This window comes from Phyllostomus hastatus, unplaced genomic scaffold (genome assembly GCF_019186645.2).
Source record: "Phyllostomus hastatus isolate PE091 unplaced genomic scaffold, TTU_PhHast_1.1 phas_contig_58, whole genome shotgun sequence".
NCBI lineage: Eukaryota > Metazoa > Chordata > Mammalia > Chiroptera > Phyllostomidae > Phyllostomus > Phyllostomus hastatus.
Window position 1 is genome coordinate 24,134,685 of NW_025333916.1, and position 13,381 is coordinate 24,148,065.

General features: G+C 39.6%; 1 protein-coding gene across 3 annotated transcripts in view; it reads right to left on the reverse strand.

Annotated features, from left to right (window-relative positions):
• Nucleotides 1-2,600: 2,600 nt before the first annotated feature.
• Nucleotides 2,601-13,381, reverse strand: part of OCLN (occludin) — a 49,000-nt gene continuing 38,219 nt past the window's right edge. For all 3 annotated transcript variants that reach the window (XM_045848118.1, XM_045848120.1, XM_045848121.1), the window contains exons 6-9: nt 10,977-11,192; nt 9,151-9,322; nt 6,163-6,204; nt 2,601-4,694 (exon numbers count right to left, since the gene is read on the reverse strand). In XM_045848118.1, coding sequence (XP_045704074.1) covers nt 4,572-4,694; nt 6,163-6,204; nt 9,151-9,322; nt 10,977-11,192 — 553 coding nt within the window. In that variant the 3' untranslated portion in view covers nt 2,601-4,571. The remainder of the gene's footprint in view (nt 4,695-6,162; nt 6,205-9,150; nt 9,323-10,976; nt 11,193-13,381) is intronic.

Below are 13,381 nucleotides of genomic sequence, written 5' to 3' on the forward strand. Positions count from 1 at the left end.
TCCCTTCCCACTTTCCTCCCGTCCTCCTTCCTTCCTTCCTTCTACAAACTCCAGGCTTTCTCCTTTTTTTTTCTCTTCTTTCTGATTGACGTTCCTTTTCCAAGATGGGATGCATTATTATAAGCCAAACAGCCACAACCCCAAGCTCCAAGTTTCTCATTTACATTTACTACCCTGGGAACTTTTTTAATGGAAAACCAGGGAAAGGACAGAGGACTCCCCAATAAATTTAAGTTAAAGCATATTTGAGAGGAAGCTGAACCATTCAGACTTTCAGCAAGTTTGTAAGTTTACTCTCCTCACAGATTTTGTAGATCTTGACTTACCTAGAAATGGTACTAAAGCAGAACAAAATATGTATAAATCCATGCTAATCCCTTGCTATAATTATGACACAGTATTCTAATTGTGTACAAAGTAGTAGAATGAACGGTCTAACCTAGCCAAATGTTTTAACTTGTAAAACTAAGACACAACTATAAAGAATGGAACAATTTGTTCTTTACTCATAGGTGGCTGGACACAGTCCAGAGTTAGGAAATTGATGAACAGCTCAGTCAGTGGAATAAAATTGAAATTCAAAGTGTGCAACTTTAAAGACTGGGAGAGGTGAACCTGCCTATTCCAGTATCTTTTTATGAAATTTAAATCATTCAAGAAACTCATTAAAAACCTCCAGAATTGCTTTTACCAGTATCTAATCATCCTTATCTTGCTATGTCAACTCTCTTCTTTTAAAGCGTTTGTTAATCATTTATGAATAGTCACAATGCCAAGCCTAATGCAGTTGTCTAGAACTTCGAATGTACACCCTAAAACTGCACCCAACACAGATGAAGCATATAGGGGATTGGGATGATACATAAATATTTAAGACACAATTTGCTTTTTAAAAAGTTGTTTCAGCCCTGGCTGGCGTAGCTCAGTGGATTGAGCGCGGGCTGGGAACCAAAGTGTCCCAGGTTCAATTCCCAGCCAGGGTACATGCCTGGGTTGCAGGCCATAACCCCCAGCAACCGCACATTGATATTTCTCTCTCTCTCTATCTCCCTCCCTCCCTTCCCTCTCTAAAAATAAATAAATAAAATCTTTTAAAAAAAAGTTGCTTCAATTTTCACCTTCCTGCTTTGGGAATTAGATGTAACTGGCCATATTTATTTACTTTCTGACAAGGGCTGGTCTAAGACACACATTAACTACCCTCATATAACCATATTAGGTACAAATATCTCTTTCAAATAAGCAAAATGTGATACAGGAAGGCCATTTGCCCAAGGTCACCCAGCAAGTAATTGCTAAAGGACAAAGCAAGAACACATGCAGGAAAGAGCAAGCAGGTTTTTTGGCAGCAACTAGAGGGTTTTTTTTGGAACACCCTTTCACATTTGTTGCAGACACACACACACACACACACACATGAAAACCATAGTTCTGTGTTCATGTTCTTTTTCTAACTCTAAAGTAGCATTATTTTAACAGTGTTTTCTAAAAACTATCCAGGATACTTGCACATTTTACTCATGAAAACTAGTCCCATTAGAAGAAAAGTTAAGAATATGAAACAGAGGAGGAGGGATGAGATAATTTTCCATCTAATTTATTTGTGCTTTCACACAAGAGAGGTGACAAGGTTAATTGTAGCAGAACCATGAGCTGCCAGGAGATTGAGTTTGAATTTTTATTTCTCTGGCTGAGCCTTTAAAAATGTCCAGTTGAGACACTTCCAATGCAATGCTGAAGAAGGAAGAATGTGTTTATGTTAAGAACTCTCCCCACCCCTCACAACTGAAGCTGAGATCCCTGAACTGATTAAAGAACACTTTTGCCCTGACCTGTCTTTACACATACACTCCTCCATTCGGGTTGTTACAGATTCCTCAGATATTTATGTGAAAGCATTTCATGTTATTAAAAGTACTTAAATGCACTTAAAATTAAAATAGGACATTTTATTAACATCAGGGCAACTCTACTTTATCCAACCCATTAATTTATTAACAAAGTCAAGATAGAATGGGAGTATAGAACCTAATCAACAATTCAGATCATTAGTTCTCTTTACTGTAAAATGAGAAATGGTGGCAAGTCAATAGACTGTTGTAAGAAATTAAATATTTCATTGTGTATATATGTATGTGTGTATAGACAATATAACTTTTACTATAAAACTAAGATTTAAATTTATTTCAAAAATACAAAGCACACATGACAAACTAACACCTGTTATTTTTTCTGGGCAGTGGGTTCACGTATATTCATAGTTTTCTGTATTTAAATTTTTCAAAATAAATTAAAATGTTGATCTACCTTTAATACAAACACCCAGGTAAGGAAACTACTTTATGCAACGAACCTTTACGAAGTGGACCACATGCTTTCACAACAAAATCTTGAACAATGGTGCACAGAGTAGGAAGCAGAATGCAGACATAAGAATCACGGAAGGTCAGAGGTGGAAGAGACCTAATCTAAACTAAACCTCTTATTTTCCAGACTTAGAAACTGCTTGAGTGGCTTTTCAAAGTTATATCTAGCTAGTTAGTATCAATCCCAGCAGAAACCCCCTGACCCTGGTTCCTGAAGTAGTCTTTAGTAAGTACTACATTTGAAAAATGATTTTGTTATTTTATTTCAAAATCCAATTGCACAGCACAATTTTATAATGCAGACATGTATGGCCAAGCTTGCCTTCATAAACCAAGTACATTGACTTCCAAGAACAGAGTTAAAATTTTAGCACACATAAAAATCAGTTAAGTTGCTCAAGAGAGTCGTTACCATTTGGTGTGACTCCAAAAGGTATGAAAAGCATAGACTATTTAGTCATAAGTATGTAAAGCATATGGAAAATGAAGAATTTCTTCAATTTTTTAAATATATGTTTTAAAGATTTTATTTATTTATTTTTAGGGGAAGAGAGACAGACAGAGAAGGAGAGAAACATCAATGTGTGGTTGCCTCTCACATGCCCCCACTGGGGACCTGGCCCGGAACCCAGGCATGTGCCCTGACTGGGAATCGAACCGGCAACCCTTTGGCTTGCAGGCTGGCACTCAATCCACTGAGTCACACCAGCCAGGGTGAATTTCTTCAATTTGAAGAAATCAGTGTTACAGTGGAAACTTTACTTAAAAGTTTACCTATGGACCCTGGCTGGGTAGCTCAGTTGGTTAGAGCATTGTCCCAAGAGGCCAAGGTTGTGGTTTCAACCCCAGTCAGGGCACAGACAATAAGCAACCAATGAATGCACGAATGAGTGGAGCAACAAGTCGGCATTTCTTTTTCTCTCCTTATCTCTCCCTCTTCCTATCTGAATGACTGAATTGCATACTACTAATGATTAATTATGGCTTCATCAAAATATTTTCACCAAAACAGAGTTCTAAACTGGGGGGATGATCAGTCAACTTGACTAGTGATGTGCCCAGTATTATCAGCTAATTTTACTTTACTAATAAAAGTATTGAGATTTAAGCACACAATTTGAAATATTTGATGTTTTGTGATACTGGATTCTAGTGTCAGACAACTGGCCTTCTTAGAGCTGACAGACTGGGAAACAAGCAACCAGTGCAGCACCCAAAGTACTTTAAAACAATAACAGATACCACTGCTGAGTGTAGTTTTGTACAGCTTAAAATTAACAGCTCTAATGACATCCAACAGGCATGTTATATAAAGAAAACACTTGGTTTAATACCTTGTAAAATAGGTACAGAACTTGAACATTCCTGTAAGATGCATTTCAAGTCACAACCAAATTACAAATGTAATCAGATACTCTAATATAATGAAAGGCCTAGTTGGTTTTTTTAAAAAAGCATGTAAACCATAAAAGATTAAAAAGTATTTAAAAATACACAAAATTCTAACCAGTGGTTTTAAATTTTGATTTTAAAAAGTAAATATGTATTTACAAGCTTTAAATTTCAAAATTTGTTTACTTTTACATGATCTTTATTACCAAGATAACATAAAACAATAAAAAGCTCTTTTAACCATTTATACACAGAAAAATATCAATAGGGAGGTTGGTAGAATGCAATATCCACAGTAGCTAAAATGTGAATGGCCAGGGACTTTATTAATGGAGTCATAAAACAGACTTAACCAAAACTGCAAGCTAGGAAAAAAGCAGTTTCACTTCATTGCAGGGACCCAGTTTCCTCATCTGAAAAGGAATGATTATAAATAATAGTTATGTGAAGGGAGCATTCTGGGAGGATTAAATGAGACCACCTATTCAAAATAATGAAGTACGAAGGCACGACTGCCTAGGGCATGAAAGTTCACAGCACAGTCCACTCAGCAACCTTCCTTTAAGGTCAACAGTTTAAAAAACTCAAACAACAGTTCTTAATAAAAGAACCGAAGTTGAAAGCATAATATCCTTAATTGGAGTGTTCAGCACAGTTGATTATCAAAAGGTACTTATAAAATGCTTCAATACCAATGATATTAAAGCTACCAAAACTTTGTAATGGTCACAAAGGTTTGGCCTCTCCGGTTGGAGTCCAAAGTCATTTTGCATCCTGACAGCATCGCAGAGACGCCAGACACCTCTTAACCACTCAGACGATCTGGATTCTGCCTTCTGTCTTCCCTCTGTCATAGTCTCCAACCATTTTCTTGATGTGTGACAACTTACTCTTCAACTGCTTACAATAATTCCTTTTACTTTTGTAATTTGCAGACTAAAAGGGAAAAAATGAAACAGGTAAATTTAACAATATAAAAATGAGTTCTGTGTAGCTGCTGGGAGGGCAGAAGTGTAGCGAAAACCAGGGGGAGCACCAGTCAGACAGAACTGCTGGGAGTGTTAAACGACGTGACCTACACAAGCCAGCTGGTGGTATCTCAGACCAGACAGGCAGCTAATTCTCTTCGCTGAACTCAAGGTCTTCTAACCTGAGTTCTACAAAGGATACACTCATTTCTAATGATTTGCAAAGTGACAAAATACGCTTATTGGCTTTTTTGCTAACACAAAGATCATCTAAAAATTCAGTAAAACAACAAACCGGTGATATCAGTTAACTTGGGAAAGAGGAACTGGATAAATGGCGCATGAGACAGGAAACTGTACATGCTTTTAAACTCTTGCATTTAAACTGATGTTTTGTAATTTTAAAAAATTAATATAAAATATTTTCAGAACAAAAAAACATCGGAAGTCAAGAAAAAGTGATAATGGCAACAGGAATGCACACTTCTCAGTGGGTCCATGAACTGGTGCAAGCCAGGAAAGCTGTTGGACAGCACCAGATACACACTTGCCCAATGACCCTACAATTTCACTCCTAAGTATATACCTAACAAGTGTGTGCACACATGCATAGACACTTAAATGTTTGAAGCTGCACTGGCTGTAAAAGCCCTAAGCAGGAAACAACCCAAATACTCATTAATGAAAGAATAAATGAGTATGTTGTGTTTTATTCACAAAATAAGTAAAAATAAATGATCCACAACTACATGCCAAAACATGAATGGATCTCATAGTACTGAGCAAGAAATCAACCCTGGCCAGGTAGCTCAGTTGGGAGTGTTGTCCCGATACACCAAGGTTATGGGTTCAATCCCACGTCAGGGCACATACAGGAAGCAACCAATGATTGCACAAGTAAGTGGAATAACAAATCAATATGTGTGCATCTCTCCCTCTCAAATCAGTAAATGCATCTTTTTTAAAAATCACACATATATGTTCCCAGTTATGTAAGGTTTAAAACAGGCAAAATTAATCTATAATGTTAGGAGTTGGGATGGTGGTTACCTCTGGAAAGAATTTAAAAACTGGAAGACAGTACAAGAAGGAATTGTCAGGGGTACTAGGAAATATATTCTTTGATCTGAGCACCAGGTACAAAGCTGTGTGATTGCTTTGTGAAAATTTACCAGGTTGTACACTTAGATTTGTGTACTTTTCCATATATTTCCAACCTTTAAAACGGTTTTAAAAAATCAGTATTGGTTGCAATGACAAACAACTGAAATTAAGGTTCCAACTTCTTGGGTATTAATTTATCTTGCAGTCATTGGGCCTTTTATCTATAATCAGTGCGTGGGTGACAAGGGATTCATAGTCATTCTAAAGATTAAAGGAAAAACATGTAACAGAAAAAGTCTTCCTAAAAGAATCTTACAATATGGGATACTTACTCCTTTAACTTCCTTTAGTCTATTGTATTCATCAGCAGCAGCCTATTAATGAGAAACACAAGGGAATATATTCAATGGCATATTTCCTCTTTCAAAAATAACATTACTAATGCTATATTTTGAAGTTAAAAATGCAAAAAAAAACAAAACAGGAAATTAAAATAACAAAGTCTTAAAGCTCTTAAAGCTATCATGGTCAGGAGGCAGCCCAAGGAAGCTGGTGAAGAGAAATCAATATCATATTTTCCGTTCCGTTCACATAGGCAGGTCACGACTTGTTCTGTTGTCTCTCCTCTTCCCCTGTGCCAGTCCATTTGCCACACTGACCCCACAGAGGTCTTGTAAAGCACAGCTCTGACCAGGTTATATCCCATTATAAAACTGGTCAGAGCTCCCCATTAATTCCTCTACTAATCTCATTTCCCACCTTTCCAGCCTTAGCTCCCATCATTTGCAATTCCTTTTAAAAACTGAGCATGTTAATGCTTCCAGATTTCTACCATGTTTTCCTTATGGCTGTCCTCATGTACCCCTCCCCAGTCTGGGGGAATCTGCAATGGTTACCTTGCAATGAAGCCTCTCCTGAACTTTCCAGGCCTTCATCAGACCTTATTCCTTCCCCCAGCAATCAGTTACAGTACTACCTACACATTATGTGAATATGGCATTAGTCACATTGTCTAAGTTGTTTAGATGTCAGTTTCTCCCTTAGGGTATGAGCTCTTTGAGGGCTGACACAGGATTTCATTTATCTTTCTCATTTCAGCACTTCTACAGCAAGGACACAATAATGATGCATAATAATTGTTCACTGAGTTGAGAAAGGTTTATAATAACACCATACAACAGGCATAAACAACTGTTAAATTGAACTATATAAACAAATGCTTCAAAACTGAAAAAAAAAAAATCTCCCCAATTAAAAATAGCAAAGAGCATTTTATAACATGAATATGAGGTTCCAATAAATAAATGATGTGATTAAAAAAAGTTTAGGTACTAACATCTAAGATATAAGGCAGCAGTTTTTCAGGCACTAAGTACTGGTGAAATGTATATCAGATGAGCCCTCTAGAGCATCATTAGCAGGAATGCGGCTGATATAATCTTCCTGGAGGTAAGTTTTGCAATAAAAATTTAAATGTACATAACTTCTGACTCAGCAATTTTATATTCTGGAATTTGTTCAAGCTAAACAAATATGCAAATATGGAGAGGTTCACCAGAGTATTACTGGTACTACTGAGTGGGCGGGGGCAGGGGGTAGACATACCTGAATGTCTACTCACAGAGGATGACTTTGTTTTTTTAATTTATTTTTAGAGAGGGGGAAGGGAGGGTGAAAGAGAGAGAGAGAGAAACATCAATGGGAGAGAGAAACATTGAACAGTTGCCTCTTACATGCACCCAGTCAGGGATTTGGCTTGCAACCCAGGCATGTGCCCTGACTGGGAATCAAACTGGCAACGTTTTGGTTTATAGGATGATGCCAAACCCACTGAGCCACACCAGTCAGAGGCAGAGGATGACTTGTAAGTAAATTATGATAACCACAGAATTGAATATTGTATAGCTATTTTTAACACACAAAATTTTTTTTTCAGTAAGTACTGTATTTTGCCATGCATAATGCACTCCTGTGTATAATGCATACCCATAGTTCTGTGTGCATATACATGGGATTATTATACCCATTATCATACCCATGTATAATACACATTCTTGTTTTACCCTCAAAAACTTGGGTAAAAATGTGCGCATTATACAGCAAAATATAGTCATTCTTTATTATTGATATGAAAGGATAACCATAGGCTGTTGTTGAATACAAAAGCAGAAGAGCTCTGCCTGAGTGGCTCACTTGGTTGGAGCACAGTCCAATACAACAATAAATTACAGATCCAGTCAGGGCCCATAGCTAGGTTGAGGGTTCGATCTGCAGTCAGGGTACGTAGAGAAGGCAACCAATCAACATTTCCCTGTCTCTCTCTGTGTCTCTCCCTTTTCCTTTCTAAAATCAATGAACATATCCTTGGGTGAGGATTAAAAAAAATAGGATGTAGGCAGTGGCAGAAAGCATTTAAAAAGAACCCCCCCCCACCCAATGATGGGGGTTCACTGAACAGACAAAAGAGGCAACTGAAAGAGTTCCCAATGGTCACAGCTATAACAATGCAAGCAACAAAATAAAGTAGTATATGATTATAACCCATAGTATAAACTAATATATCCATGAATTCATGCTGATGTAAGTGACCAACTAAATAAATTAAAAAATGTTAGAAGTGACACATTTCCCATGCAGAGGAACTCCAAATAACCTGTGTAGGTGGTGTACTGCCTTTAGCGAGCTACAGCGTAATTCCCAACTCCTTAGGTGTGATCGCTGCAGCGCTACTTCCTTCCTCAGAGTATCATGTGGAAGGGGGTTAAAAAGGACAGAGTAACTTTCTTTATACAGACAAATACTCTCTCAGCCAGGTGATCACGGGAAAAAACAAACAAAAACTATTTTTGAGTAAAAAAGCAGGAAAGATCTAGATAAAACACGTAAGAGAATTCTTTATCAAAGATGGTATGTGTCCAGGTGCACTTCTACATGGAGGGGCTAGTTCAAAAACTAATGTTTTGGTGATAACCAGATGATGGAATTTAAGGAATTTATACAATTCCATATTGTTTGAATTTTTTACATAAAAAACGAACTGGGTATATAAACAAAAAATAATATAGTTGTTTTCTTTTAACTAGAATGGGATATATGTACATAGACTATTACTTTGTAATTCTTAACTCCATTAGTATTAGCACACTTTTCAACTTGGAAGACTTTCATCCAAAACTCAATTTTAAGTATTCTTCAATGAAGTTACCGTTTGATAATTACTAGCAAATTTTGTATCAACATCAGTATGAGGGATACCGGCTTTCCACAGATCAGAATAAAAGTATATGTAATATAATATTAATTATCAAGTTTGAATTTACCATGTACTCTTCACTTTCTTCTCTATAGTCATCCAATTCTTTATCCAGACGAGAGAGCTCTTTATTGATCTCATCGAGTTCTGCTTGTAAGCGCTTGTATTCCTGCAGGCCAGAGTCGAAACTTCGCTTGTAGAGTTGTCTTTGATGATCTGAAGTGATAGGTGGATATTCCCTAAAAATTCAGTGAGAAAATGACTATGTATCCTCAGCAGACATACATGCAGTGTATGTATGTAACATGCAGTGCTTCTTCCTCAAACATAAAACTGATGGGATGCAGAGAATGACATTCTTGTTTCTTTTTGTAGCTTATGGGGAAGAGGAAAGTGGGTCGCAAGTAAGTTCTATTAAGAAGAATTATACTTTAGACACCACTGATCATGTGTTTTTTTTTAAACTATGCCTACATAATTTTTAGAAATAAAGTTAAAAACAATTTATAAAATTTCAGGTTCAAGTCATAAGAACCCATTTATTCTGAATATACAACATGATAATGCAACATATGTTTAATGTCTTACAACTGGAATTCGTGAATAGGAAGGATGCTGTCACCACTGCAGTGACAGAGCAGCTGACTGGCAGCTGGCTATTTTCCACCACCACCTATATGGTTTTCAGGATGTTTTGGGGCATGGGGCATTTTTTTTTTTGGTTGTCGTTCTTGTTTTTTTATCTTGGTTTGTTTCTCCTAAGTGGAAATAGCTGAAGTCCTTTCATTATAAAACATGCCTTAAAATGTACATGTCTAAAAATGCATGCTCATTGTACAAATAATTTGGCAATGCATTAAGCTACGGAAAAAATCTACAATTCTGATCACTTGTATCTCTCTCTCAGTATACCAGCTATTATTTATATATGAAGATAATGCTATTCACCCATAATCCACGGAGGAAATACTGAGTTGTTTAACACAACTAAGGAACCTCACAGCAATATGAAATTTGCAATTTTAGATTTAAATCACTCCAATATCTTCATTTTACAAAGAGAAGAAATTAAAGGATTCGTTAAAATGGCAACAAGAATTCAGGATTTCTAAAAGTAAGTATTTCATAGACAAATGGCTGAAGTAGGCCAAGAACCCTTAAGGACAGAGGGGGAAATGAGGTATGAGAACCACCAGTGAGTAGAGGAATTCAGACTATACACACCCCACCATGCCTAACACCTTGAGAAGCAATGTTTGATTAATCACCATCTGCACCACAAACATTTCTGGTTTGTGCCCCAGTCCTCACAGTGCTCGGGCATAAAAAGGCTGCCCATCAAACACGAGCAGAGTGGGTGGTGGTGGACTAGAACGAAACCACTGGCACACACACAAAGGCACTTCACCACAACCTTGACCAGTTAACATTAGATTGTTAACTGTTTACAGAACTGTTTTCCCAAGTCCTCTGGAGAAACTTTTAAAAGAATCTCTGGTCTCATTGTGAAAGCTTAAAAGTAAATGCCGAAGAAATGCCATACATAGCACCGGTCTGGGGACTTTATAATCGGTAAAATAAAGCTTCTCTTTACTTGTATTTTATTTGTTGGAAAGGCCTTTCTTGGGTGACTTGGTAAAGTAAGAGCCCTGGTGAACTTTGTCAGCCATTTAGTGGGGGCTGTTGAAAGTGTTTTTAAGCCACGGTTACAGCCAAACCTACCCCCTCCACGCCCCTTATGACGAAAGAGCACTAAGGAAAACCACTAAGTCTCCAGTCTTGGCTGGGAAAGAACGGAATTATACCATCCACCCCAGTTCAGGGGGCAGGGGCTCCACAATGTGAAGACCAGCTGTGCAGCATTCTGTGTTCCGGCACCAGAGGCCAGCGTACCTGACCCAGTCTTCCTCCAGCTCCTCGCAGGACTCTCCGCCCGTCGTGTAGTCCGTCTCATAGTGGTCCTGCTCTGGCCTCTTTGGCTTCCCCGCTCTCCTCTTTGCAGGAGCCCTTTTAGCAGGTGTCTCCAAGTTATCATTGCTGCTGTAATGAGGCTGCCTGAAGTCATCCATGGGCGAAGTCACTGGAAGTTCCTGTACCACTTCAGGCACCCTAATAAAACAGGGATTATTGTTCAGTGATCACTGGGCACACGACAAGGCTTTGCCGGCACACCGGAAGCATGAAGAGCAGCACAGTAACTATTAGGAAATCTGTTGGGAACCACCCTGCCTGGTTTCAGAAACTGTAACCCCCATGGCTAAGGCTGAGTAAAAGACCTTGGGACCATAAGCCGCTAAGGAGACAAAGCTTATCTTCCCAGCAGGGGCGCTGCCTCGACCCCCTTTACTTCACCCTGCTTGGCCCCGGGGAAGATGACCTGTTAGCCAATGATGGGTAAGATTCATCAAGGGAGTGATGACCTAAGACAAGCATGGTTACAACTGAGCCATCAGGGAAGGACTTGGGGGACTATAGAAAAAGGGGGTGATGGACCCTCTCCCGTCGGCTTTGACATAGCCTGAGTGCTCATTCTGTCTGTGACAAGTCTCCTAATCTTTTGGCTGCCCGCAACCCCCTCTGACTTAAGCCTAAAACAATGCCAGAGGTGGGTGTGGCCCTGTGCTGGAAAGGCTGGTTCCAGGGGCAATCAGCTCCTAAGAAAAGAATGCATAAAATCCTGTGAAACCTGCTTTGCTAAGAATGCCCTCAATTTAAAAGATAAGGGTCCAAGCATAAAATGAGTTTGTTTCCCAAAGTTTTAAGGCCCTTTGGCTAACTGACCCTGACTCAGAATAAGCCCTCCTAGTTCTTCTTTTTTTATTACAGGCATTTTTTGGTTTGTTTTAATTTTTATTAATTTTTTTGAGAGAGGGGAAGGGAGGGAGAAAGAGAGGGAGAGAAGCATCAATGTGTGGTTGCCTCTCACGTGGCCCCCACTGGGGACCTGGCCCACAACCCAGGCATGTGCCCTGACTGGGAATCAAACCCAGCGGCCCTTTGCTTCTCAGCCCGTGCTCAATCCACTGAGCTACACCAGCCAGGGCCCTCCTAGTTCTTTGTATATTATCTATTTATTTGATACTAACTTCCTGACAATGATTGATGAGCTTTATTGTATATACGACCTGTATTTCTATGCAAATTAAACCCAATAAAAGCCCACTGAGGAACAGGCTCAAGGTCTTTCTCCTTTGAGAGATTGGTCACCTTTCCTCCCCAAGCACATCATGTCTCAGTAGACTTATTCTCATCCATGGGCGGGGAGTGGGGGTACTTTGGGGGCAGATCCCCCCTACAGAGATCTACACATAGGTGCATTCACTCAAGCAGTTCACATGTTCAACACGGAGCAGATCCCTGGTGTTGGGAACTGCCCTGCCTGGTCTCAGGAGCTGTAACCCCCCATGACTAAGGCTGAGTGAGAGACCTTGGGACCAGAAGTCACTAAGGAGACAAAGTTTATCTCCCTGGCAGGAGCACCACTTCTGCTCCTTGCCTGGCCCCCATTGCTTGGTCGGTTAGCCAATGACAAGTAAGATCCCTCATGGGAGGGGCCACCTAAGACAGGCATGATCATGTGGGAAGGCCCTCAGGGAAGGACTTGGGGGGCTGTGGAAAAAGGGGGTGATCAACCCTTGCCCCTTGGCTTTGACAAAGCCTGAGTCCTCATTCTGCCTGCGAGAAGTCTCCTATCTCTCAGCTGCCTTGCCTCCTCTGCCTGACTCAAGCCTGAAACAATGACAAGGGGCGGTGCAGCCCTGCACTGGAAAACAGCGGGCTTCCAGGGGTGATCAGGCCTGAGAAAGGATATGTAAAATCCTGTGAAACCTGCTTTGCTGAGAATGCTCTTAAAAGGCCCGGGCAGGCCCTGGCTGGCGTAGCTCAGTGGATTGAGCACAGGCTGCGAACCAAAGTGTCATAGGTTCGATTCCCAGTAAGGGTACATGCCTGGGTTTCAGGCCATGACCCCCAGCAACTGCACATTGATGTTTCTCTCTCTCTCTTTCTCCCTCCCTTCCCTCTCTAAAAATAAATAAATAAAATCTTAAAAAAAAAAAAGGCCCGGGCAGGAAATGAGTTTAGCCCCTTAAGTTCTGTAGCCTTTTTAGGTGATAGACCACAACTCAGTGTGAGCCCTATTAGTTCTTTGAACGTTACCTATCATTTGATCCTCACTGCCAGACAATGATTAATAAGCTGTATCTGTATTCCTACCCAAAAAAACTAATAAAAGCCTATTCAAGCAGGTTGGCTGGTACTCTCCTCTTGAGAGAGTGGCCAGGCCACTCCAAGGCACC